We start from the raw sequence: 22,897 nt of genomic DNA on the forward strand, positions 1-22,897 counted from the left end.
TACCAGCATCGTCACTTACAGCATCCACTACTGCGCCTGGATACTGGTGCAATCCACTGCAATGTCATTCATCAAGGCAAAAAAAAAATGATACTGCACTATGAGTTACAACTTCAACTTCGACAGCAAGTAATCGCTGCATCTCAAAGCTGTAGGCCTATCGACGCACCATTCAGCTACAGAATCACGTATCCTGGAGCCAATTCTCAGCGCTTGAACCGTGGATCCTCGTCCACCTTGTTGAGGATCTGCTCGAGACGGCGAGCCTCTTCCACGTTGCCGGACTTGTAGAACATCTGCATCTGCGACCGCAGGCGTTCCTGTTCGCGCATGGCTTCGATCTTGTCCTTATCCATGAGCTGCAGTACGAGACGGAATTCCTCCTGCTCCTTCTTCTCGCGTGCTGCCTGGCGCTCGCGCCGCACACGGTCTTCATCGGCCAGAGTATCCATTAAAGTCTTGTCGGACGTATCCTTTTGCTTCGCGTATGCCTTGCGCTGCTGCTTGTGGTAGCGCTTCATCTCGTACTTTTCAATATCGTAGTATTTTTCGTGAGGCAACGTGCACGTATTGTAGTCTTCCATGTACTCTTTAAAGAGCTCCATGGCCTCCCATTTGGGTCCGTTGAACTCGCCCATCTTCTTGACGTCGCGCAGCCACGCCTGGAACGACACACTCTTGCTGTGGAAGTCTGACTCGCGCAAGATACCGTACTTGCCATATTCGTCCTGGTTCACAGCGTGTTTTTTGCTGACCTTCTTGCTCTTTTTGCTTTTCTTCTTATCCTTCTTATGCCGCTTCCTGTCCTTCCGCAAGCTGCTGCGCTTGTGTTTCCGTTTCCGCCGAGATCGCTCGTCATCCGATCTGTCGGAGCTACCAGATTCCGAGTCCGACGAAGATTCCGACGATGAAGAACGCGAGCGAGACCGACGTCTGGAGTGGCGGTGGTGGTGCCCGTGTCTGCTGTCGTGTCTACTCTTCCTGTCCTCCTTTTCCTTGGGGCTGCTGCTACCATCATCCGAGTCCACTACCGTCCACATACGCGATCTGTGCTCTACCTCCTCCCGGTTTTCGAGCTTCTGTTTCTCGGCCCCTTCCGCCTTGTCATGCTTTTCATGGGGTCTATGCTTACGCCGGTGGTGGTGACTGTGTTTCGCAGAGGTCGAGCGACTCGCACTCCTGCTTCTGCTACGGCTCCGACTATGTCTTTCATGTCTTCGACGCGGGCTGTGGCTGCGCGATCGCCTGTGGCTGCCGCTGTGGTGCAGCTCTCTCATGCTCGATCAACCAGTTATGGAATCCAAGCGGTTAAAGAGCACACAGTTGAAGAGCAATACAGTTATCGAGTGTTTATAGCAAATCACCGTGTTGCCGATCATAATGGCCGAGGAGCAGGTTGACGACACCTCTAGTGGTGGTGACGTGCTCTCGCTGGGAGTGCGTGGCTACAGCTGTCAGATTTTCGATGAACCGGAGACGGCGTGGAAGCTTCATCAGGAGTCGCACCTGATTCCATGGCGTGGGGAGAGCGACGGCGACCTGCGCGTGGATCGCTTCGACGCGAGGAATCTGTTGGAGGACCGGAGTCTGTTCCGGCAGCTAAAGAAGAGAAAGCGAGTAGAGCCCGGAGGTAGAATGCCAGAGCTAAAAGTCGAAGGAGCTGGTGAAGGTGAAGAGGAAACAGAGCAGCAGATACTGCATCGCCTGCGCTTCGGAGACTACGCAGTCGAGTTCCCGCCGTCAGAGGAGACGTTTGCGACGGAGAACAAGTTTCCGTACCAATACGCAGAAGACGAAAGTGACGAGGAGAGTGATGGAGAAGCATTCGATCCGCTGTGGGAGGTGCCAGAACAACTAGTAATGGTAAGAAGCTGATCGTGCTGATAGTTATTCCAGCACGTTGAAGTGCATTAATATTGTATTTGTAAAGCCAAAGACCAAGAAGCTGCACGCGATTATAGAGGCTACAGCTAACAAGGTGCGGGGTCATCCGCAACTGGAAGTTATGCTGAAGGTACGAGGCCAAGCAGTTGTGTATCAACGTGGCCTTGCTAAGAAGTTGTACGCTTTGTATTGATAGGTCAAGCTCGGCGACAACAAAAAGTTCCGATTTTTAGATGCCTCGCACGCGCTTCACGCCTACTATTGCTTCTTGCGCGACGAGAACCCTCAACCAACATCAAAGAAAAGTGCAGTCAAGGTTTCGCTGTTAGGAGACGAGTATACGGATGTGCGTGAATCAAAAGAACCACTACACTCGAAAATGTGTAACAAACTCGATTTTTGTGTGTCCTTGTGACAGAGCGATGACGAAGCAGAAGACTCCACCAAATATGGCATCAACCACGAGGATGACACACATGAACAACGTCAGCAAAAGATGTCTCGGCATCATCAATAAGAGTCAGGTAAGCGATTCTTAGAACATCGTTTTGTGTCAATTTGTCTTGGTTCTTGCATACTCCTTATTCAATGAAAAACCCACGACAAACCCGAGATGCAGCGGACACATTGAGTCGACAACGCGATTCTACCGATGAGACGCTTACGGGAACAACCGCTTCGGGTCACGCGGGAACATGGAGGCCTTACGGATGTTGCCCAGGCCCAGGTACAGCATGACCACACGCTCCAGGCCAATGCCACCACCACCGTGGGGCAGAGCGCCTAGACGGAACGAGTCGATGTAGTTGCGCATAGATTCCTGAGGCACACCCAACTCGTCCATGCGCTGCATAAGCAGCTTGGGGTCGTGCACACGCTGAGCACCAGAGACGATCTCCTCGCCACGGATCATCATGTCGTACGAGTTGCTCCAACGCTTGTCCTTCGGGTCCGGCATCGTGTAGAACGGACGCACAGCCAGCGGGAACTTGTCGAGAATGTAGAAGTCGGTGTCGTACTTCTCCTTGACGAGGCGGCCCAGCCACTTCTCGTTCTCCGTGCTCAGATCGTCTTCAGGCTCCTGCTCGGCGCCAGCCTCCTTCAGCATCTTCACACCTTCCTCGAAGCTGATGATGAGCGAAGGCTTATTGTACTTGAGCGGCTCGAACGGGTACTGCTCGTTGATAATCGCCAATTCCTTGGCGTAGCGCTCCTTGAGGCCATCGAAGATGTAGATGAACAGGTCCGAGAACACCTCGAGCACCTCGTGGTAGTGCTCCTTAATAGTCATCTCCAGATCAAGACCCACAAACTCGCACATGTGACGGTGCGTGTTCGAGTTCTCGGCACGGAAGACGGGACCGATCTCAAACACGCGCTCGAGGCCAGCAACGGCACAAGCCATCTGCTTGTACGTCTGCGGACTCTGGGCCAGAGCTGCGTCCTGGTCGAAGTACTTGAGCGTGAAGCAGTTGGCGCCGCTCTCCGAGGCGCCACCCACGAGTTTGGGCGTGTGAATCTCAACGAAGTCGCGCTGGATGAGGAATTCACGGAACAGCTGGCCCACCGCAGCCTGGATACGCATGATGCACTGGTTGGCAGGTGTACGCAGGTCAAGCGGACGCGTGTTGAGGCGAGTCTCCAGACCCACGTTCACGTAGGTGGACCCCTCGGCCTTGACGAGAGCGTCGGGACGGGCAGCATCCTCCACCTGGAAGGGCAACTCCGGCAGAGCCTTGCTGACCACAAAGAACTTCTCAACGTTGAGCTCCACGTCCTTCTGCGTGGTGCTGAGTACGGGGCTGTCGGGCACAGTGAGCGTGACGAACACGTCAACGACGGACTCCTTGGGCACACCGGCCGCGAACTTAATCATGGGACGCGAGACCTTGTCACTCTCGTGCAGAATGGCCTGGATCGTGGCCGTCTGCTCGCGCAGCGTAATGAAGGCGATCTTCGACTTGGCGCGCACGGCCTGCAGGTGGCCACGCACCCAGAAACTCTCGCCCTGCAGTTCCGGGTTCAGGTCCTTGACGCTGCAGCATTGCAAGACACAGTCAGACCCGTTCAACTGTACGGGAAAACACGATTGCTAGCTACGTACGACTTGTAGTCTTTCTTGGGGCGCTCCTGCGACTGGATGAGCGGTAGCTCACCGTATGTGTCAGTGAGCGTGGGGCCAGCGGCAGCAGCAGCCGCTTTCTGGCGCTCAAGGATGCGCAGCTCCTTCTTGGTAAGCTTCTTAGGGGCGGGGGCGGGCGTCGCGTCAGCCATTTTGACTTGCTTTGGGTCAATCGGATTGTGACGCTGCGAGCCAAGCAGCAACGTGCGCTACAGAGGGGAAACATGATCCAATATTCTCTTGAACAGAGGTGAGGTACCGCATATCCGCCAATCGTCATCCACTTGTCGCAGTCAAAAAGACACGATTGGGTAAAATACCGCTCATTCGCTGCAGTCCACGAGAAAAATGCGAAAGAGCATCAAGCGCACTGTGAAGGTCGCTGCGGCTGCACCTCGCCGCTCGCCGCGTCTCAACAAGGCTTTAGCGCAGATCGAGACCATCACCACCGTGACCTCCGTCTCTGTGCGTGCCAAACGCACCCCGAAGCCGAAGAAACCGGCTAAAAGCAAGCAAATCTTGTCGCCATCGACGCTCTCCCGGATTTTTGAGACTCGCTACGAAGCCAAGGGCTACACGACTGTCATTGGCGTGGATGAAGCTGGTCGGGGGCCTCTAGTCGGACCTGTGGTAGCGGCTGCGTGCCATGTGCCGCTGGACGTGACGATTCCAGGCGTGGACGATAGCAAAAAGATTTTGGAGCCGCAGCGCGAGGCACTGTTCGAACTGCTGACCACCCACCCGAGTATCACGTACGCTGTGCACGTGAACAGCGCACAGCGGATCGATGAGATCAACATTCTACAGGCATCTCTGGAGTCCATGACAAAGTCGGTGAATGAGGTGGCAGAGCGACTACAGCAGAAGGATAAGACGTTCGTGCTCGTGGACGGCAACAAGCTTCCACCAACACTTGAACTGCCAGCTGAGGCAGTTATTAAAGGAGACTCCAAGGTCTACAGTATCGCAGCGGCTTCCATCATCGCCAAGGTCACGCGAGACCGCCTTATGCGCGAATACGACGAAAAGTTCCCGCAGTACGGACTCGCACAACACAAGGGATACCCGACGCGAGGCCACGTAGCTGCCATCGCCAAGCATGGACCATGTGAGATCCATCGTATGACTTTTGCTCCGTTGAAGCCTAAAGAGGCTCCCAAACCCAAGGCGAAAGGCAAGAAGAAGAAGTCCGCGTGATGAGGACTAATAGAACCACAAGGTATAATGCATCCCATTTACATGTATTATCTCTTGGAACAGTTTATAGATATTTTTCTACCCTATCGGCTACTAACAAAGAATTATGTACGCAGCGGAGTGACGCGGGCTGCTACCTCCGTTGGACTGTCAAAGCCACAGTCGCTGTGATTGCTCTCCAAACCTCGTGGAGAGCTGGCGAATGATGACAGCTCGTCCGTCGGGTTGCGCACGAACGACGGCAACTTGAGCGACGTCATGGCTTGCATATGATCCTCGAAGCACGTATCGCACACACGCTGGGCCGCCATGTAGCCCAAGTGAGGAAGTGCTAGCTGACGAGTCGAGTGCTCGTAACAGAACGAGTTGCCGCATTGACGGCAGTGATGGCGACGAACGAGAAGGTTAAATGTACAGTCGCACTCGAAACAGGTCGGAGCTTTAGCGAAGCGAGGGACTACGACTCCAGGGCGAACTGTCACCGATGGCGCATAGCATGAAGAAGAATTCGATGACCGCGTACGGTACAGTCCAGCGGATGCTGAGCGCCTGGGCATCGGGTGGCTGCCTTCATCGTCGCCCTCTACGGAGCGATTGTCGCAGTTCGGACTGTCAAAGTAGGCGGGTGTTCGACCGCTGGTAGCGTGCGTCATGCTGTGGGGTGCTGCAAAGTTCCAGCGGGAAGGACCTTGTCGACCACACGAGGTCAAAGGCGCAGGAACCCGAAGTGGGCTATCAACGGCGCGAGAACGACGCGGGTGACTAATGCACGAGGCTGGACCAGCATCGATGACATTGTTATCCACTTTCAACTCGAACTCAGGCAGCTGCAGTTGCAATTGCATCGTTTTTCGCTTGATCTGTGATGCAACAAGCTTCTGAAGAGCAATTTCTTGCTGCTGCTGGCGTTCTGGCGAGGGCTCATCAGCAGCAGCCTCCCGGATTTCTTCACGCAGTTGGCAGACTTCTTTTTGCGCCTCCGCCTCCTGCTGCCGCCACAGATCCAAGCTCTGACGTCGTTCACGGGAGCGAGAACCACGGGGTGATGCAGGTGGCGTCTTCTCTTCTTGCTCTGCATCTTCATTCGCCGGTTCAAGAGTAGGTGGTAACCTGAATTGGCGAGTCCGACGTGAGTTGGGCGTCTGCAGTTTGGGCTTCTGCTGGCTGAACGACAGATCGACAACGCAGCCTACATCACGACCATCGGCTGCGTTGGGGTTCCCACCGGTATCCATTCTCACAAGATCGTCCGAAAGCTCAAGCTCCAATTGGTTCTCGCAGTCGCGTTGGTTGCTATCGTCTTCTGCAGGGCCATTATCATTCTCCGATGAGAACAGAACAGCCTTGTGCGGAGATTTGCGTGCAGGATCTTCTGCAGTCTTGAACAAAGGGAACGGCTGCTGTTGACGCTCTTTACTGGCACTCTGAGCCACCAAGACCTGCATTTGTCGACGTAACTCAGCCAGCTCGTCCTTGAGCTGCGCGTTGTCTTCCTTCAGCTTGGCCACGTTCCTGCTCTCCTCACGCAGTACCTTCAATACTTGCTTGGCGGTACGAATTCGCACCGCGCATTGAAGCGCCAGCGTGGCACTACACAACTTGCGGTACTTCCGTTGAGCAGACGATCGACGCCAAGCTGTGGCGATACGTGTCACTGCACGAGCCTCACGACGTGTCTGCACCACTCGTACAGCACGACGACATCGGAAGCGACACTGCACTGCCAGCACTCCTGCACGCGCACGGAGGAACCTGCTTCGCGCACATAGCTGGCGCATTCTCGACTGGAGCACTCGAGCTTGTTGCATCGCACGCATCCAGCACACGTGCCTGTAGGCACGACGTCCTCGCACACGCGCTTGCATGGTGATCGTGGCTTGACGAAGGTGTTGATAGCTACGGCGGGCCACGAATCCTCTAACGTGTCTTTGGAGGACTAGGCTGGCACGTTGGCGGACAGCTACGCGCACATTTTCCAGCTTTTCGTACGGCTTGCGACGGAAAAAGACGCGGGTCTTGCCGAGACTGACACCACAGCGCATCTGACGATCCAGTTCGTCTTCATTCACATCTTCAATCTCTTCATTATCAGCAAGAAGAACTTGAGTAAGCTGGTGTAGACACAAGTCAAGTTCGCTCCAGTTTCTGTGCTTCCTTTCAAAGTCATTGTCTCCCCACTTATAAAGTGAGAGCAGTACACGACGATACCGTCCGAGGAATTGCTTGTGTGTGAGACGCACAGGGAACCCGGCACGGGCCACTCTCACAGCTTCAAGAACACCACCACTGCGTAGCTGCTCCACAACGCGAGTGCTTTGGAACAACGAGCCCACATGGGAGTCGTTCGGCTTGATGCAGCGCACATATCGAGGCGTTGTGGCACGGACAGTGCTCAATAACTCATTCAGTTGGATCTTGAACTGCGTCCCCACACTAACCGCTGCAATAGCTGACTTGGCACGTCGACGTGTCCGACCTCCGAAACCATCCAGCTCACTATCTCCATTGGCATCCTCATCATTCGATCCTGCAGCAAGAGCCTGGATTAGAGGGTTGGACGACCCTGCCAACAACTGAGCGGCACTCTCGCAGAAAGAATCCTTGTTTTTCGCAAGGAATCCATCGATAGTATACGTCACGCAGCCAGCATAATGAGCCACTACAAACTGTGTCGTGCGCTGGATCAGCGGAGCTGAGCGAAAGTGAGGGTGCGAGTTCTTCTTCTCAAATTCCAGGTAATACTTAGCCACGAGAGCACGGTCAGTGCCTTGAGGGAAGACGCACTCTTGGTCCGTCAGCGAGAAAATACCAATTGGCCGGTGCTCAAACAACTCGAGACAAGCGCGGTTATTAGGGAAATCGACAAAGCTCCAACGGATCCCTTCATCACGATACAATCGCTGTTCCTCCTCGAAAATGTACTGGTTGAACTGATGTTGCAGTGCCTCATTGGCATAGTTGATGCAGAGCTGCTCGAAGGAGTTTTCCGCCATATCTTCAAAACCAAAGATATCCAGCAGACCGATGAAATCAGTCGCGTCTTCCTCGTCATCCACGTCACTTTCGTCGTCACCCCATGGAGCACTAGCCTGTCGTTGAAGTTTGTTATTGACCCGGGCTACAAGCCATTCAAATAGAAGTCTGTAACACTCCATGGTTAATGCATTGCGAGTGTTGCGTGCATGGGCCACGTCAACTCCCACAACCAACGTTTCGTTGGATGCATGCAGCCAGCGCTTGGTCAGAGCATGATCTAGCGCTTCAGTGGACACCCCAAGTAGCTCGGCAGCCTTTGTAAAGTGGTCGAAAGCACCAGTCGTCGAACTCATCACACGTGCTTCGTCAGCGAACACGGTATCATCTCCCTTGTGCGGTATTTGTTCAAAGTCCACATTGCCCATATGCAACACAGCAGCCACGATCTCCAACACTCCGCCGATCTCACCTTCGCTCATGCCAAGCTGCTGCATGGCTCGCTTGGTCGCACGGAACTGCACGCCATCCTTGACGCCGTCGCGTCGCTTAGAGCACAAACTCTGATTCAGCAGACGGAAGCTTTGCGGCCCGCCACTCAGCGCCAGCACCTGCTTCTGCTCTTTACTCACGCAATTGTTGTCTGCACTGAGCAGCTCATAGAAAATGTGAAAGTTGCGTTCATGAGGAGCTTGTTTGATCACTCGGATCTTCTCCAACAGGTACGTTCGGATACGGGCGCCTGCGAGTCTCCGGCGTTCGTCGCGGAAGCGCAACTCGATGAACTTGCCGAACCGTGAACTGTTGTCGTTTCGCACTGTACGAGCATTACCGAAGGCCTCCAGAATGGGGTTGGACTGCAGAACTTGCTCTTCAATCGTCGTACGGGACGGTGACGCTGGGGGTGAAATGGATTCTGAATTTGTCAGGTTGTTGTTACCAGTGCCGCAATGGACAGCGAAGTACGTCATGATAATCTTAGTGGCTTCGGTCTTGCCTGCACCGCTCTCGCCGCTGATGAGGATAGACTGACTACGGCCGTTCTGCACGATGTCAATGTAGGCTGCACGAGCGACAGCAAACAGATGCGGCTCTCTCGGGTCTGTGGACGTGACGCGGTCGCCGAACTGCGAGTTGTGGTCGTACGCGTATCCTCGCAGTATTTCGTCACCATAGAGTTGCGGGAGGTCCTGGAAGGGGTTGATGGAGATGAGGATGTCCCCGATGTGTGTGTAAATGGCGTGCCGCTCGTAGCGCAGTCGCAGAGCATTGAGGATCGAGGCCTCGTGTAGGTGCGGGAGCGCCACTAGATCGCGCTGGTCTTGCTCGCGTGGCATGTTGCGCGGCAGCACGTTGATGCATTCGCCTGAGGACGCGAATGTCAAAGCCACATCTCGACGTCTGGATTCAGCATCGTCGTCATCGTATGAGCCGCGATGATTGAAGCGCGACGTCGCCGGTTTTTCTTCGCGTTGGTTCTCGAGCTCGACATTCACGGCTGCCTGACGCACCTCGATCACTCGTGCTGCAAGCCACACGCTTTCATCCGCCGGGTCGGCGACCCATACGCGCGCGCCCACGTCCATTAAGAGGCGAGGGGGTTCTGGTTACTCCGAGTTTGGATTCTGAAGCAAGAGGGGAGGACGCGGTGGTCACCGTCCGTTTCCGATCTTTATCTGTCGCTAGGTACGCAGAGACCAGTGGTCGTTGAGAGCGATCTTGCTGGTTCCTTGCCACTGCTTGCGTGCTTTATGTCTTATCGGGGAGAAGCTATAGTGGGCCATCGAGTGAGAGTGGCGGCTCCATTTGCGGCTCTCTCAGTTGCCGTTGGCCAAATTAGGATGCGCGAATATCAGGACATTTTTCGCCAATAGAAATCCAGTTGCACCGTTTAATTAGCCAATCGTTGCGTGCGCTGCCCGATCTTGAAAGGCCACTGAAATTTCTCATCGCCTTCATTTCGGCAGCATATTCAAATCAAGTGAGCAGTTGTAGGCAAAAAGGCGCCTAGATGTCCCAGCCGTCCGCTCGTATGTGCACTGCAAGTTGCAGGGCAGACACAACCGAACGAGCCGCTGTCCATTGCAGTGATGTCACTTACTCGCGCATGGGTCCCTAATTCGCACTCATTTTCACTGCTTGAAGGAGGCCGACAAGTTTGCAGCGCGGCTGCTCTCTTCACGCCTTTTTTCCGACCTCTGCGCCCTTTGGAAGCGCTATGCTAGCGTAACGCCCGAGGACCAAAATTGTGTGTGCTGCCGTCTGCAGCTGAGCTATCGAAGCCTCTGCCTGCAGTAACTGCATTGAGGACTTCACTAAAGTTGCTTGGGGATCCTCAGCGCTTGTCCATGCTGGCGTGGGAGTGGTACGTGTATCAAGCTCTCAAATTGAGTCAATCGAGCGACAAGCAACTGGTCTGTGCCAGCGAGATTGGATCGCGAGCAACGACAACTTCACAGCTAAACTTGACTTAAGGGCACTGTTCTCCTGATCCTTCTTCTCCAAGGTCGCCGTTTCGAGAACGTGGCTGTGACAACAATGAAATATTCCGCCGCCACGAACTTGGCATTGCACTACGGAGCGCGGGATGGAGCTTTTGCGCTTGGATCTTGAATGGCTATTGAGGAAACCACAATGAACATGTACAGGATGATGCGGCAGAGCATCGCTAGTGCTTTCGTGGTATGTAGTTCCAAATTGGAACTTCCGACACTATTTCGCAGTCACTACCGATATTTTCTTTAGCGATGCTCGCAGAATGCCACCACAAGCTACTGGATGAACTGATAACCGATGAACGCTTCGTCTTTTAGTCATACAACTTCAACTCGTATCATTATCTCGTCCTCCCTCCTCCTTGACTGCGCCGCTACTGGCGCAGCGGAGATGCCAAACATCCGTTCTGCAATACCTAGCTAAGAATATGGTGGCGATAGGTCGCACGACACACGGTTCCTTCCCGTCTGCAGTCGGCCGGCCGGGGCGCAGAATGCGTATGGGCCTTACGAGCTGCTCCAGCGCGCCTGGTTCACGTCATTCGCGTTATTGCCAGCCTGGGCGCCGCCATTGCCGTACTGGTGGTAGCTCTGCTGGTGCGCGCTAGGCTGCTGCTGCTGCTGCTGTTGCTGCTGCTGCTGAGGGACCTGCTGCTGCTGCGACGGAGACTGTTGGTAGCCCTGCGGCATCATGTGACCCCCCCATCCGCCCACTGGCTGCGCGCCGTAGTTACCTGCCCAGCCATAGTGCTGGCCGTACGAACCAGTCATGGCCGCCGACGCGTTAGGTACCGGCGGTGACACGTGGTCACGGCCTCCAGCGTTCTGGTAACCCTGCATGCTCGCGTTGCCGCGCTGGCCGTGTGACTGCTGCGAGCCGGATCCGCCGGCACCAGAGCCTGAGCCTCCCTTGCCGTGTCCCTGTGGGCCACTCTGATGACCGTGGTGGCCGTGGTGGCCACCCTGTTGCTGCATCGGCGCCTGCTGCATGTATGCGGCGTTGATCTCACCGAAGCCCTGGGGAACAGCTCCAGCATACTCGTGCTGCTGAGCCATCATGTGCTGGTCCTGGTAAGGCATGTTCGGCGGGTTCGAGAAGCCCGGCACGGGGCCCTCAACTCCATACGGCATGTTGCCGCGCGGAGGGTACTGGGTACGCGGGCTGTACTGAGCAAACTGTTAAGTAACAACAAGAAAGATACATCGTGAGTACTAAATTCACGTCAGACCTGTAAGCGTATGACAAGAAACTCACCTGCGGGTTCTGGTAGTATCCGTAGCCCTGGTAATAGCCAGCGTAGTTGTACGGGTTGTATGGCAGCGCCATGCCAGGCGGGGGAGGCGGAGCATAGTGGTAGCCCTGCTGCATGCCGGCCTGGGCCTGCTGATGCATCTGGGCCGCCGATTGTTGCTGAGTCTGGTTCTGCTGGTTTTGCTGAGGCTGCTGAGTCTGTTGCTGCTGGACCTGCTTCTGCTGAGATTGCTGTTGGACCTGCTGCTGTTGCTGCTGTGCCTGTTGTTGCAGAGGAATCTGCTGCATTTGAGCCACGGGCTGCTGTCCACGCGACGGAGACTGGGTCGCGACTTGAGCTGCAGCACCGCCGCGAGCGCCAGCGCTCTTCGGGGTTCCGGATCCAGCGGGAAGCTGACTGGGCGTTGATGTGGCAGCGGGACGACCAAGATCCATTGAGTATTGGCCATACGACGCCTGGTACAGACCCGTGCCGTAGCCAATGTTCATCTTGTTAGTCTGACCCCCAGCTCCTCCCTGAGCTTGGAACGGACCTCCCTGGGCGCGCGTGGGTGTGCCACGCTTGACCTCATCGGGCTTAGGTAGAGACGCCGGAGACGGAGCCGAAGGCGCGTACCGCGGAGACTGCCCCGTGGTAGGCGTCACACGGCCCGAGTCCACCGAAAGTCCGGGGGGTGCCGAGGTAGTAGCCTTCGTGGTAGTTACTTCCTGTGCGCGCTGCTGCTGCTGCTCACTGCGGTCAGGAGACAGCGTCTTCTTGGGTGAAGCGGGTTTCGTGGAGGTGCCCCAAGCACTCTGAGTCGTGGTAGTTTTAGTGATAGTCTTGCCACCACTGTTCGAGTTGGACGTCGTAGTCGTCGTGGTCGTCGATCCCCAGCCAACCTCTGACGAAGGCTCAAGCGTGTCCACGCCATTCAGCGAAAAGCTTCCAAACTGAAGCGACAGATTCGGCGTTGCAGCACTGTCCCATTTGCCCATCTTGAGATATGGCCGAGGACTAGTCGACGCTGATCCAGCCGAGCGAGGTGCATCAATGTCCTTAGGAGAGCCTGGAACAACTGTCGGTCTTGCTTCAGCAACCGGCGACTTGGGGGTGGAGGCGGCTTCCTTGCTAGCAGGAGGAGAGAGGACAGGGCTGCCACGTCCCCATGCATTTGGGGTCGACGCCTTCTTTGGCTCAGTGGCAGGGGCAGACGAAGACCACTCGGTCATAGTCGAGGTTGCTACATCCAGGGCACCCCATCCGGCAGCAATGTTCGACGAAGTGGTCTCCACAGTCGTATCCACGGTCTTTGTCTTCTTCTCCATCGTCTTCTTCGGCGATGCCTTAGGGCTGGCCACCTTCTCCACAATCTTCACAGTCTCGGTCTTGTCGACAACTACAGTAGCTTCTTCAACTGCATCAGTAGTGCTGAATTTCTGTGTCTTCTTACTCTTCTTTTCCTGCTGAGTCTTCTTCGGGCTGGTAGTCTTGGGGGCCTCCGGTGTCGCAGTAGCAGCAGCAGTCTCTGTTTCTGTAACAGGAGCAGTCGGTTTTTCCGCAGTCTTGGGCGCTGATGCAGGTGCAGGTGTGGGTGCAGGCGCAGATGTGGGGGCGGGTTCTACAGGCTTAGGCTTTGAGGTGACGCCGGTAACGTTCAGCTTCTTCGTCCAAGCGCCAGTCAGCACGGGGTAAACTACAGGAGGCACCTGAGCAGCAGGCTGCGTAGTGGTCGTTTTAGTGGTAGTTTTTGCACTACGGTCTCTCTTCGAGTCCTTCGCCGTTTTAGAGGACGGCTGCCCGCGAGTATCATTGGACGGCGTGGAGCTGTCAGTAGAATTGCTGTCGTTCTCCGGGCTCTCTTCTTCATTGTCTCCGTTGCGAGGTCCGCGCGTGCTGCCTGTGGCCACAACAGCGCCACCACGACCACGGCCGCCACGGCCTCCCCGACCACCCCGCGAGGAGGCCATGCCTCGGCCTCTCATGCTACCACGGCCTCGAGTCGAGAATCGCTCCAACGACCTGGGGCCCTGTGCGTCGCCATCCTGTGGCGCATCAGCGTCGTCCTGTTGGTGCTGTGTCTTCGAATAGGAGCGCTGCGATGAGGAGTGTGTTTGCTCCTGCATTGGTAGCAACACGAAGAACAAAATAATAAGACAAATGCAACACACAACCGACTGTTAGTACAGCAATTTGCCATTAGACAGAGATGGCAAACTGACGCACCTGTTTCTTCTTCGTGCTTTTCTTGGACACAGTGGCCCAGGCGTCCTGGTCGTTGCCACGGTAGTCTTCCCACAGCTCACTGATGGCGTTCTCCATTCGTTGCGCATCGCCCTTGCACTGGGCAATCAGCTTCTGGATCTGAATGTCTGGGGTGGCGGGAGGGCACAGCTCGCGGTATTTGGCAACCTGTGCCATAAATGGCGGGTAGAAAGAGAAGCAACGTTAGCATCATCGTATTAATGTAGCGTCTAAGCCACGTATAAGCCAAGGAAGGGCGGCATCTTACTTCGCGCGAGGCGTTTCCGCCGCTGGGGGCGGAGGAGATCTGTTCGTCCAGGCGCTGCATCTGCAGACCCTTCTGCAGGAAGTATTCGCGCTTGCTCATGTTTCTGATGTGTTTTCTGCGGTCGAGAGGGGCGGGGAGCTCGGGGCGAGCTTCTCGGAGGATGCGGGGCGGCGGGGGGCGTGCGCGGTTGGTTTCCAAAAGAGTGATGGTCCCCTTCCGAGCCAAACAAAATGTATGGGTTGTTGGTGCCCCCCAATTGATCTTACCCGGTCCCGCGGGCCCAAAGATCTCCTTCAATAAAACCTCAAAAACTACAAACAGGAAGAGGTTATTTATGCTGAAACGGCTGAGTGATCCCGCGGGCTGCTTGTCTTCCGTTTCTTGCTTTTCCCCTAACTCGCACGCGCGCTCACACGATTGGTCAGTTACGACATGAAATTCACGAAATATCACGTTACACTCGGAATTTCTACGGCAAGTTGAAGGTGTAAGAAGTATCTTAGTTATGGCGCGGAAACGCCCTCATAGCTATCTACAACTCGCCACATTCAGTGATGGTAATAGAGAGCTTGGGCTTGCTATTAGGCCCCACGGGCACACTCTCCATCTTGCGCAGCAGCAGCAGCGAAGCTGGGTCCAGCACCTTGCCGAAGACCACGTGCTTGCCGTCCAACCAGTCGCACGGTGCACAGGTAAGGAAAAACTGGCAGCCGTTCGTGCCTGGTCCACTGTTCGCCTGTGGTAGCAGCAACCATAATAGTGGAGGTGAGCAGGCAGCAACTTGACAGCAGATTAGAAGGAGTGAAGTCGGTGCACGCCTTACCATCGACAACAGTCCGGGTTCCGTGTGCTTGTGGGCGAAGCTTTCGTCCTCGAACTTGTCTCCGTAGATGCTAATCCGACCTGTGCCGTCTCCCTGCAGTTCACCGCCGTCATGTGAGCTCATGCGCCGGCAAGCAGAAACAGCCAGCTGCGCCTTACCTTTAGGAAGTCGCCGCCCTGCACCATAAAGTCTTTGATAACACGGTGGAACGTGCAGCCCTTGTAGCCCACCGGCAGCTCAGATTTCCTGTGGTAGCACAATGCACAACCAAAAGCAAGAGAGAAGCAACGCGTCAGTCTTACGCCACCCACTCACCAAGAGTATTGACTTGAGCAGCACATTGTTACCTGTACTCGCCCGTGCAGAATTGCCTGTCGTCATCACATTCACGAGAAAGCAGTTCTTCAGTTAGCACTGTTAACTGAGCCACACCGTAACCCCGCAACCAGTCAATGTCGCCCACCTGAAGTTCTCAACCGTACGCGGACAGTCCTTCTTGAACAGCTCCAGCCGCAGGCGGCCTACCGGCGCGCCTCCGATCGAGATGTCGAAGAACACGACCGGGTTGCCCCGCCGCAGTGCCTCGTTCAGTGCCGCGTCCATTATTGTCCTCGCCTCTCAAAAGTGGCAATGCTCAAAACGAGACTCCAGTTGGCATATCGAATTTTGGAGGGTATTCGCGATACTACTGAAAAGAAAATCCTGGAAACAGTTTGCAGAATCGGCCCCGTCGACTTTCTTCTCTGCAGCGGAATGACGCTCGAATTGTACCCCGCGTCGGCGCACGATGCGTTCCATGGGACAAATGTCCACTACCTGCGCGAAGTTGATGAAGCCGTGCAACAGATACACGGTGCTTGCAAGGGCCTGGGCACAGACGAGCAAACTTTGATCGCGGTGCTGGGCTCAAAATCACCAGAGACGCGCAACTTGATTTCTCTACGCTACAAGGAACTATACCAGCAGCCGTTGAAGAGTTTACTTAAAAGCGAGACGTCGGGTGACTTTGGTCGGCTGCTGCGTATGATCTCCACGCCGCTGGCTGAGACGGAGGCGCAGATCCTACGCGATGCCACCAAGGGCATGGGCACGACCGAGAGCCTCATCGTGCAGATTCTGTCGGGTAGGACGAACGAGGAGATGAACATCCTCAAGCGAACCTACTTCGATCTGGTGGGCAAGGACCTTGCTGTCACGCTCAACTCGGAGCTCAGCGGAGATTTCCGCAAGGTCGTCATGGCCATACTTCAATCCTCTCAAGAACCGTACAATCCGGCTGTACACAACGCGGCAAAAGCCGAGGAAGAAGCTGTAGCACTCTATAAAGCAGGTCAAGGTCGTCTCGGTACCAACGAGGAAGTCTTCATTGGAATCCTAGTCAAAGCCCCGCCTGAGTTACTAAAGATGATGGACGCTGTGTATGTCGCCAAGTACAACAACAACATCGCCAAGGCAGTGGACAAGGAGTTCAGTGGTGACGCTAAGAAGAGTCTCAATTACCTGGTTCGTTCCACTCTCGATCCGTATCCTGCTATCGCGGAAGTGTTTGAAAAGACCATGAAAGGATTCGGAACGGATGAAACGGGACTTAGTACGGCACTAGTACGCTACCAGTCCGTGTTACCACACGTGAAGGCTGCATACAAGAGACTATACCACGAAGAGCTCCGTGATCGTATCAGTGGGGAAACCAGTGGAGATTACAAAAAGCTATTACTTGAGGTGTTTGACGCACCCCTGGATCCACCCAGAACGAAGAATAAAGGGCCTAGTGGAGTCGCTTCCTCTAGTGGGGTCAATACAGGACCTACGGGGGCTAACCCGCCGGCTTATTTGTCGACCCAGACGTCGTATGCTGCCTCGAGCGCCAGTTTGCAGTCAAGTCCCTCTTTCGCATACCCAACTCCATCAGCGCAGCAACCTTATGGCCAATCTTCCCAAGCCACCCCTGTTCAAGCAGCCTATGGTGCCGTTCCGCACCAAACGTCAATTCCTCAGCCTGGTGGATATCCATCACAAGCACCGACATCTCAGCCCGCGGGTTATCCGAGCGGAAGCAGCTACCCTGGTCAAAGCCCAGCTCACGGCCAAGATCACTCAGCACCTAGCTATCCGTCTCCACAGCAGCAATATGCACCTCCCGGACAGCAACCTCCAAGTCAGCAGTACCCGCAACACTCGTCACCTGGGCGACAACCACCGAACCAGTATTCACCTGGGCAGCAACAGCAGCAGCCTCCAGGCCAACAGTATCAGCAATACCCAGCTCCTGGAGGTCAGAGTCAACCGTACCAGCAGTATGGAGCGTCCTCCGGGCCACAACATCAGTCCCCAGGCCAATCGTACCAACAGTATCCACCCCCTGGTGGCCAACCACCAAACCAGCCATACCAACAGTACCCCGTTCCTGGACAGCAGCAACCTCCGAGCCAAGCGTATCATCAATACCCACCGCCACAACAACAAACTAGTTACCCTCCAAGCTCCTACCAGCAGTATGGCGCGCCGCACGACCAGCATCATCAGCCACCGAGCCAGCAGTACCAGCAATATCCACCACCCGGCCAGCAGACGCCGTCCCAATCGTATCAACAGTATGCAACCGCTGGACAGCAACCACCGACTCAACCATATCAGCAATATCCAGTGCCGCAACAACCCGGTTACCCTCCAAGTCAGCCGCAACCGTACCAGCAGTACAGTGCTCCGCCCGGACAACCGGGTTACCCGTCTCCGTACGGAGCTGCGCCTCCTCCCCAACAGCATGGTGGCTACCCACCCCCGCACCAGCCGCAGCACGGATATCCTCCGTACCGAGGTGTGTAGTGTAGGAAATCATGAACCAGTTGGCTCAGCTACTTTCAGCTTATAATGTTCATGCTATGGATCAGTAACGAACAATTGTATTTTGTATTTCGAAGTATTTGATGATCCGAGGTGTACCAAAAGTAAGAGAACTTGAGAGAGCGCTCGTTCGAAAGACATGTGGATCGTCTCGAAGTCGATGTTGATGGATGTGATGGAAGAGAAATGCCTTGTCTCTCATTGATTGACTAGTATATTGTCCAAGAGCAGCTTGATTGACTACTGGAGATTAACAATGAGAGCGACACCGAAACACTCAGCATCCAAAGCTCATTATTCAACTTCCTCCCGTTCTCCAACAACAACAGCCGACAACCACTCAACCATGAAGCCGTTCCAGTTCATCTTCGCACTTTTCGTTGCAGTCTTGCTGGAATCGACCTATGCCATTGGCTTAGGCTGGGAACCGGGAGCTGATGTGGAGATTCCTGGCAATGTTGCAATCCACCCAACGAACGCGTTGCGACGCGTGCAAGCTACCACGGACCTGTCAAGCACGGGGTCTACTACTGATACCTCGTCCGGATCAACGGCGGATGCCTCTGCGTCTGCTGCACCTTCGGCGACTGATACGGAAACACCGACGACGATCATGGTGCTGCTGCCCGACAATCTCGCCGCGAGCTACTCTGGCTCTGGCAGTGTCATGTTCTTCGATGGATCCGTTGACCGCAAGAGCGAGAGTAAGTCGGCTGGCTCGGACACCGTTGGCAGTGAAGCATCCGGCTCGGTCTCAGCGCGTAACTTCGGAATGGCAACGGCGTTGACCGCGTTTACGGCCCTCTTTGCTCTTGTGATGGTGTAGAAAAGCACCGCCAAGTGTTTTGGAAGCAGTTGCATATCGTAAAAGTCTAGTGAATGAATCATAAATGTACATGTACTCACCAATAAAGCTGCTTTGACCATGCCAAATCAAAAATTGAAGTTACGAATACCCAGTCAGAATGTGAAACACGCAGCTTGTCCATATTACTTCAAAGAGTGTGGCAGGAAATGGCCATAAAGAGGGAAGAACTACAGGCTGTTCACCTCGCCCACGATATTGACCTTGTATCCCTTGAACAGCGGCGGTAACGCTGCTTCCAGCTGTATGACACACTCATAGTTAGATTCTCACTACTCACTCCAACCACTAGCCAATTCGTACCTCTTTCTTGAGCTTTTTCGTTGCGGTCACAAGGGCGTTGATCTGAGGCTGCACGTTTTTAGTGGCATCAATGAGGTCCACATTCTTGTCCTCCAATCCGTGAATTTCACGTCGGCACTTGTCCATGTGCTTCGTCAGCATCTCCAGACTCGCCACATGCCTATCCAAATATCGCTCCGATGTCTTGATAAGTACCAATTGCTGAAGGCGCTTGCTTGTCAACAAAGATACAGCGTGGTCCACTACAGCTTGTAGCTCTTCGATCCTAGACGTGCTTTGCTGTTCCAATAGCGCTGTTCATACACCACAACAACGCCGTTAGCATTTGGTTATAAGCCGAAAGCAGTAGCTTGTTCTTACGTGAAGAACCCTGGAACTGATTGGCGAAAGCAACTGAATCGCTCCCAGACAACTCAACTAGCCGCTGGCGGAGGAATGCACGTAGCTCCAGGAGATCGTTAAGCACTCGGGTGCGGAATTCGTTGTCGTCCAGAAGGCCCACGCGAGTGGGCTTTCCAGTCGTAGCAGGCACATCTAGCACCGGCTCCACGACGCCAGCAGCTTCAGAAGCGCTGGCTTCGCTGACAGGTTCCACGACATCAGAAGTTGTAATATCCCAATCGATCTCGACGGGGGCGTCATCAGCTGCGGCAGTAGGTTCGGCGGATGCGACCGTTTCGATTCCCCAGTCAATTTCTCCGGCGTCAGCGGTGCCGCTGTCGTCAAGTGAGATATCCCAACTGATCTCCGCTGCTTCTGCCTCGAAATCGAGCGTAGTATCCACCAACTCGTCGCTTGCATTGCGCAATTCCTCGATGGCAGCAAAGAACTTATGCGGGGCTACGACGAGCTCAAATGGCTCATCGGTTGACATTTCAGGTTCTTCAGTCACCTCAGCCTGCTTCTTGCTCTTCTTCCTGCCCTTCTTGCCCTTCTTTGAAGAAGACGAGCTAGTAGATTCCATCACGGATGCCACGACGGGGATCTCACAGTCGTGCAGGTATACCTGGAGAGCTTGGTGATACTCAATTGCATTGGCAATTTCATCACTACAAATTGCTTTCGCAACGCCATCGAAAATGGACGGCAGTTCCAGTGGCAATCGTCGCAGTTCCTCACGGAAGTTCTCTCCCTACCACAGGAATTATAAGTACATAAATATACATGTTTGGAGCAGTAAAGGGGACGCACCAGAATGCCCATGTCAGCACACGAAGTCTCGAGTTTGCGCTTATACTCTGCGATGCTTCTGGTCAGGTCCTAACACAGAACAGGAATCACATTAATTCAGCCCATAGACGTAACCTACAATAGCCAATATCATAACTCACCGCCATCTTGCGATTATTATCTGCGACTTGCTTTTCATTCTGCTGGATAGATTTCTTTAGGAAAGGACTGAACAGCACAGCACACACAGATATAAGTCCACGAGCACCTACACTTTATACTTCACCATCCCCACTCACATCTCAAACGCCGTGTTCTGGGCGATGATACGCGCAGTCTCGGCTGCGAAGACGTTGTTCTTCTCATACTGGCGGATCAACGCGCTCCATCGCTTAAGCACGGGCGACGTATACTGTGTACAGTAAAATACCAACGCAAATCCTCGTCAGTTTAAGAGCTTGCCACCACAGCTGCTGTCTTCGAACCTGGCCAAAAAAGTTCTTTGAAGCTCCCTCGTCCGATTGTTCGAGGCACTTGAAGATAAACTTGCAGTCAAAATAGTTGAGATCCTCGTGACTGGGCTTCTTGGAGCGGAACTTAGATAGCGCGTCGCTGGCCAGAGGCAGCTCTGGGTACAGCGCGGCGATAGCGTCGCGGATCTGCTTGTGTTGCTCTAGCCACTTATTTGGCACGATGCGGCGGTCCACCAGCGCCTCTACGGGACACAAGGATGTAGGGAGCGTTAGGAGGATGCTATGGAGGTCGCTGCGGCAGGGACCTACCCAGGAGCTGCTTGTACTGAATGTCGATCGGCAACTTGCGCTTGTCCGCCATTTTGTTGCTTTGAGGAATGAAAAAAAGCTGCTAACTTTTGACCAATCACAGGACGAAAAATCCGGTTTGACAATATCTTTGACAAAATCTTTCCGCAGTGACGTCAGCAACAAGATACAATCAAAAGATACTTTGGATATTGAAGCGCGCGACGCACGTGCTACAGATGACTCAGGTGCTTAATCCAAATCTCCAGGCACCGGATATCGTCTCCGTCTGGTGGCTACTTTGCTCGACGCGGCCGCAGTCGCTCGCTCCTGCTCATTCTTCAATTTGCCGCCTCCTGCGCAGCCACCTCCAACCGCTCTTCACTCTCTCTCCAACCTCAAGATGCTGAGTCTCTACCCGTCGTCTGTTTTCGACGCCTACAGGAAGGAGAAGACCCGCTTCTCGGCTTCCATCGATGCCGTCGTGGAGCAGATCCACGCTGCTTGCGACGGTGTCGGAACGGACGACAAGGCGCTCGTGCAGCTCATCGGCCCGCTATCGCCGAATGACCGTGCTCTTGTGTCCCTTCGCTACAAGGAACTACACGGTCAGACGCTGCGTGAACTCGTCAAGAGCGAGACGTCGGGCAACTTCGGCTATCTGCTGCAGCTCATCAGCTTCCCTCTGCACCAGGCCGAAGCCTACATTCTCTTCCACGCCATGAAGGGCGCTGGTACCTCGGACCACCTGCTCTACTCGGTCCTCATGGGCCGCAATAACGAAGAGATCGGCGTGCTCAAAAAGGCCTACTTCGAGATGTACGACACGGATCTCTCAGTCGCAATTAGCGACGAGATCAGTGGCGACTTCCTCGCTGTCATTATGAAGGCGCTCCAGGTGAGCAGCGCGTATTTCATTAGCCTCAAATTACATTTGAACTAACTATTTACTTTCCTACATCATCAGGAACCTATGGTTGAGTACAAGCCTTCGTTCCACACTAAGGAAAAGGCTGCTGAGGATGCTGAGCTCATCTACAAGGCCGGCGAGGGCAAGTGGGGCACCGACGAGAACGGATTCATCAAGGTGCTGCTGGCGAGCCCGCCCGAGCACCTGCGCAACATTGACGCGGCGTACCAGGCCAAACACGAGCACGACTTGGTTTACGCCATCCAGAGCGAGTTCAGCGGTAGCGACAGCGCCGCTCTTACCTTCTTCGGTACGTGTGATATTTTCTTTTGAACACTGAAGCAAGACTAATATTTGCATTATTTTTCTCTATTGCAGTTCGCATCAGCCTCAACGCGTGGTCGTTCCTCGCCGAGCACATTGAAGGCACCATGGCCGGCATTGGCACGGACTCGACGGCTCTCAGCGCTGCCATTGTGCGCTACCACTCGTACCTGGGCAACATCATGCCGGTCTACGAGAGGAAGTACAACAAGACGCTGCAAGACCGTATCAAGGAAGAAGCTAGTGGCGAGTACCTGGAGCTGCTGCTGCAGCTGCTCGAGACTCCGCGCCCCATCGGCAGCTTCGCGTAAATGTCAAAAAGTCAAGAATTGTTCATGACATGAAGTTTTTCGTTGTCGAACTTCATGAATTCACCCACAAAAATCCAATTCAAAATTTTCTGATATACCACTTGTACTACTATACCAACACCTGTGATTTATAATACTAATCAAATCAAGCTCTTTAGCTAAGGAAAGTTG

At 54.4% G+C, this 22,897-nt stretch overlaps 11 protein-coding genes across 22 annotated transcripts; 5 read left to right on the forward strand and 6 right to left on the reverse strand.

Moving 5' to 3' along the window:
- Window positions 1-54: 54 nt before the first annotated feature.
- On the reverse strand, window positions 55-1,574 carry PPTG_03924 (hypothetical protein). The gene has a single exon (XM_008897711.1). It carries the CDS (start codon window positions 1,275-1,277, stop codon window positions 207-209), a length of 1,071 nt encoding a protein of 356 aa, XP_008895959.1. The 5' UTR covers window positions 1,278-1,574; the 3' UTR covers window positions 55-206.
- PPTG_03925 (hypothetical protein) lies at window positions 632-2,697 on the forward strand. Its single transcript, XM_008897712.1, has 4 exons — window positions 632-1,863; window positions 1,931-2,014; window positions 2,081-2,230; window positions 2,303-2,697. The coding sequence occupies exons 1-4, from the start codon at window positions 1,381-1,383 to the stop codon at window positions 2,399-2,401; spliced, it is 816 nt and encodes a 271-aa protein (XP_008895960.1). The 5' UTR covers window positions 632-1,380; the 3' UTR covers window positions 2,402-2,697.
- PPTG_03926 (aspartate-tRNA(Asn) ligase) lies at window positions 1,862-4,208 on the reverse strand. Its single transcript, XM_008897713.1, has 2 exons — window positions 3,989-4,208; window positions 1,862-3,920 (listed from the first exon to the last, which is right to left on the reverse strand). Exons 1-2 carry the CDS (start codon window positions 4,156-4,158, stop codon window positions 2,546-2,548), a joined length of 1,545 nt encoding a protein of 514 aa, XP_008895961.1. The 5' UTR covers window positions 4,159-4,208; the 3' UTR covers window positions 1,862-2,545.
- PPTG_03927 (hypothetical protein) lies at window positions 4,123-10,078 on the forward strand. Its single transcript, XM_008897714.1, has 2 exons — window positions 4,123-5,225; window positions 5,320-10,078. Exon 1 carries the CDS (start codon window positions 4,355-4,357, stop codon window positions 5,201-5,203), a length of 849 nt encoding a protein of 282 aa, XP_008895962.1. The 5' UTR covers window positions 4,123-4,354; the 3' UTR covers window positions 5,204-5,225; window positions 5,320-10,078.
- On the reverse strand, window positions 5,217-10,007 carry PPTG_03928 (hypothetical protein). Its single transcript, XM_008897715.1, has one exon. The coding sequence runs from the start codon at window positions 9,760-9,762 to the stop codon at window positions 5,308-5,310; it is 4,455 nt and encodes a 1,484-aa protein (XP_008895963.1). The 5' UTR covers window positions 9,763-10,007; the 3' UTR covers window positions 5,217-5,307.
- A 713-nt stretch (window positions 10,079-10,791) lies between the features above and the next one.
- PPTG_03929 (hypothetical protein) lies at window positions 10,792-14,652 on the reverse strand. Its single transcript, XM_008897716.1, has 4 exons — window positions 14,416-14,652; window positions 14,130-14,315; window positions 11,927-14,023; window positions 10,792-11,847 (listed from the first exon to the last, which is right to left on the reverse strand). The coding sequence occupies exons 1-4, from the start codon at window positions 14,512-14,514 to the stop codon at window positions 11,179-11,181; spliced, it is 3,051 nt and encodes a 1,016-aa protein (XP_008895964.1). The 5' UTR covers window positions 14,515-14,652; the 3' UTR covers window positions 10,792-11,178.
- Window positions 14,653-14,864: 212 nt separating this feature from the next.
- PPTG_03930 (hypothetical protein) lies at window positions 14,865-15,934 on the reverse strand. Of its 3 annotated transcripts, XM_008897719.1 has the most exons (5): window positions 15,702-15,934; window positions 15,586-15,609; window positions 15,397-15,484; window positions 15,239-15,331; window positions 14,865-15,151 (listed from the first exon to the last, which is right to left on the reverse strand). In XM_008897719.1, exons 1-5 carry the CDS (start codon window positions 15,839-15,841, stop codon window positions 14,948-14,950), a joined length of 549 nt encoding a protein of 182 aa, XP_008895967.1. In that variant the 5' UTR covers window positions 15,842-15,934; the 3' UTR covers window positions 14,865-14,947. The 3 variants fall into 3 exon arrangements, with proteins under 3 accessions (XP_008895967.1, XP_008895965.1, XP_008895966.1); XM_008897717.1 differs by having other exon boundaries at window positions 14,865-15,331; XM_008897718.1 differs by having other exon boundaries at window positions 14,865-15,484.
- PPTG_03931 (hypothetical protein) lies at window positions 15,909-18,229 on the forward strand. Its single transcript, XM_008897720.1, has one exon. It carries the CDS (start codon window positions 15,992-15,994, stop codon window positions 18,062-18,064), a length of 2,073 nt encoding a protein of 690 aa, XP_008895968.1. The 5' UTR covers window positions 15,909-15,991; the 3' UTR covers window positions 18,065-18,229.
- Window positions 18,082-21,344, reverse strand: PPTG_03933 (hypothetical protein). 9 transcript variants are annotated; one of them, XM_008897722.1, is made up of 8 exons: window positions 21,203-21,344; window positions 20,906-21,135; window positions 20,720-20,832; window positions 20,582-20,648; window positions 20,442-20,510; window positions 19,611-20,382; window positions 19,251-19,543; window positions 18,082-19,189 (listed from the first exon to the last, which is right to left on the reverse strand). In XM_008897722.1, exons 1-8 carry the CDS (start codon window positions 21,252-21,254, stop codon window positions 19,118-19,120), a joined length of 1,668 nt encoding a protein of 555 aa, XP_008895970.1. In that variant the 5' UTR covers window positions 21,255-21,344; the 3' UTR covers window positions 18,082-19,117. The 9 variants fall into 9 exon arrangements, with proteins under 9 accessions (XP_008895970.1, XP_008895978.1, XP_008895973.1 ...); XM_008897730.1 differs by having other exon boundaries at window positions 18,082-19,543; XM_008897725.1 differs by having other exon boundaries at window positions 20,582-20,832.
- PPTG_03932 (hypothetical protein) lies at window positions 18,429-18,908 on the forward strand (the record flags this gene model as incomplete). Its single annotated transcript, XM_008897721.1, has 1 exon — window positions 18,429-18,908. The coding sequence occupies one exon, from the start codon at window positions 18,429-18,431 to the stop codon at window positions 18,906-18,908; it is 480 nt and encodes a 159-aa protein (XP_008895969.1).
- Window positions 21,345-21,355: 11 nt separating the features above from the next.
- PPTG_03934 lies at window positions 21,356-22,893 on the forward strand. Of its 2 annotated transcripts, XM_008897731.1 has the most exons (3): window positions 21,356-22,079; window positions 22,149-22,401; window positions 22,470-22,893. In XM_008897731.1, exons 1-3 carry the CDS (start codon window positions 21,585-21,587, stop codon window positions 22,724-22,726), a joined length of 1,005 nt encoding a protein of 334 aa, XP_008895979.1. In that variant the 5' UTR covers window positions 21,356-21,584; the 3' UTR covers window positions 22,727-22,893. The 2 variants fall into 2 exon arrangements, with proteins under 2 accessions (XP_008895979.1, XP_008895980.1); XM_008897732.1 differs by having other exon boundaries at window positions 22,149-22,893.
- Window positions 22,894-22,897: the final 4 nt, after the last annotated feature.

The sequence above is a fragment of the Phytophthora parasitica genome (genome assembly GCF_000247585.1).
Source record: "Phytophthora parasitica INRA-310 unplaced genomic scaffold supercont2.6, whole genome shotgun sequence".
NCBI lineage: Eukaryota > Oomycota > Peronosporomycetes > Peronosporales > Peronosporaceae > Phytophthora > Phytophthora nicotianae.

Coding starts and splice junctions, on each gene's coding strand:
- PPTG_03926 (XM_008897713.1), bottom strand. CDS start 4,158: ATGGCTGACGCGACGCCCGCCCCCGCCCCTAAGAAGCTTACCAAGAAG. Junction 3,921..3,988: donor CCCAAGAAAGACTACAAGTC/GTACGTAGCTAG, acceptor GCAATGCTGCAG/CGTCAAGGACCTGAACCCGG.
- PPTG_03925 (XM_008897712.1), top strand. CDS start 1,381: ATGGCCGAGGAGCAGGTTGACGACACCTCTAGTGGTGGTGACGTGCTC. Junction 2,015..2,080: donor AACTGGAAGTTATGCTGAAG/GTACGAGGCCAA, acceptor TTGTATTGATAG/GTCAAGCTCGGCGACAACAA. Junction 2,231..2,302: donor TAGGAGACGAGTATACGGAT/GTGCGTGAATCA, acceptor TCCTTGTGACAG/AGCGATGACGAAGCAGAAGA.
- PPTG_03933 (XM_008897722.1), bottom strand. CDS start 21,254: ATGGCGGACAAGCGCAAGTTGCCGATCGACATTCAGTACAAGCAGCTC. Junction 20,833..20,905: donor CAAAGAACTTTTTTGGCCAG/GTTCGAAGACAG, acceptor TACTGTACACAG/TATACGTCGCCCGTGCTTAA. Junction 20,383..20,441: donor GTGCTGACATGGGCATTCTG/GTGCGTCCCCTT, acceptor TTCCTGTGGTAG/GGAGAGAACTTCCGTGAGGA.
- PPTG_03927 (XM_008897714.1), top strand. CDS start 4,355: ATGCGAAAGAGCATCAAGCGCACTGTGAAGGTCGCTGCGGCTGCACCT.
- PPTG_03928 (XM_008897715.1), bottom strand. CDS start 9,762: ATGGACGTGGGCGCGCGCGTATGGGTCGCCGACCCGGCGGATGAAAGC.
- PPTG_03930 (XM_008897717.1), bottom strand. CDS start 15,841: ATGGACGCGGCACTGAACGAGGCACTGCGGCGGGGCAACCCGGTCGTG. Junction 15,610..15,701: donor CGTACGGTTGAGAACTTCAG/GTGGGCGACATT, acceptor TGATGACGACAG/GCAATTCTGCACGGGCGAGT. Junction 15,332..15,396: donor AGGGCGGCGACTTCCTAAAG/GTAAGGCGCAGC, acceptor GGTGAACTGCAG/GGAGACGGCACAGGTCGGAT.
- PPTG_03931 (XM_008897720.1), top strand. CDS start 15,992: ATGACGCTCGAATTGTACCCCGCGTCGGCGCACGATGCGTTCCATGGG.
- PPTG_03934 (XM_008897731.1), top strand. CDS start 21,585: ATGCTGAGTCTCTACCCGTCGTCTGTTTTCGACGCCTACAGGAAGGAG. Junction 22,080..22,148: donor TCATTATGAAGGCGCTCCAG/GTGAGCAGCGCG, acceptor CTACATCATCAG/GAACCTATGGTTGAGTACAA. Junction 22,402..22,469: donor CGCCGCTCTTACCTTCTTCG/GTACGTGTGATA, acceptor TCTCTATTGCAG/TTCGCATCAGCCTCAACGCG.
- PPTG_03924 (XM_008897711.1), bottom strand. CDS start 1,277: ATGAGAGAGCTGCACCACAGCGGCAGCCACAGGCGATCGCGCAGCCAC.
- PPTG_03929 (XM_008897716.1), bottom strand. CDS start 14,514: ATGAGCAAGCGCGAATACTTCCTGCAGAAGGGTCTGCAGATGCAGCGC. Junction 14,316..14,415: donor GCGGAAACGCCTCGCGCGAA/GTAAGATGCCGC, acceptor TTTATGGCACAG/GTTGCCAAATACCGCGAGCT. Junction 14,024..14,129: donor AAAGCACGAAGAAGAAACAG/GTGCGTCAGTTT, acceptor CTACCAATGCAG/GAGCAAACACACTCCTCATC.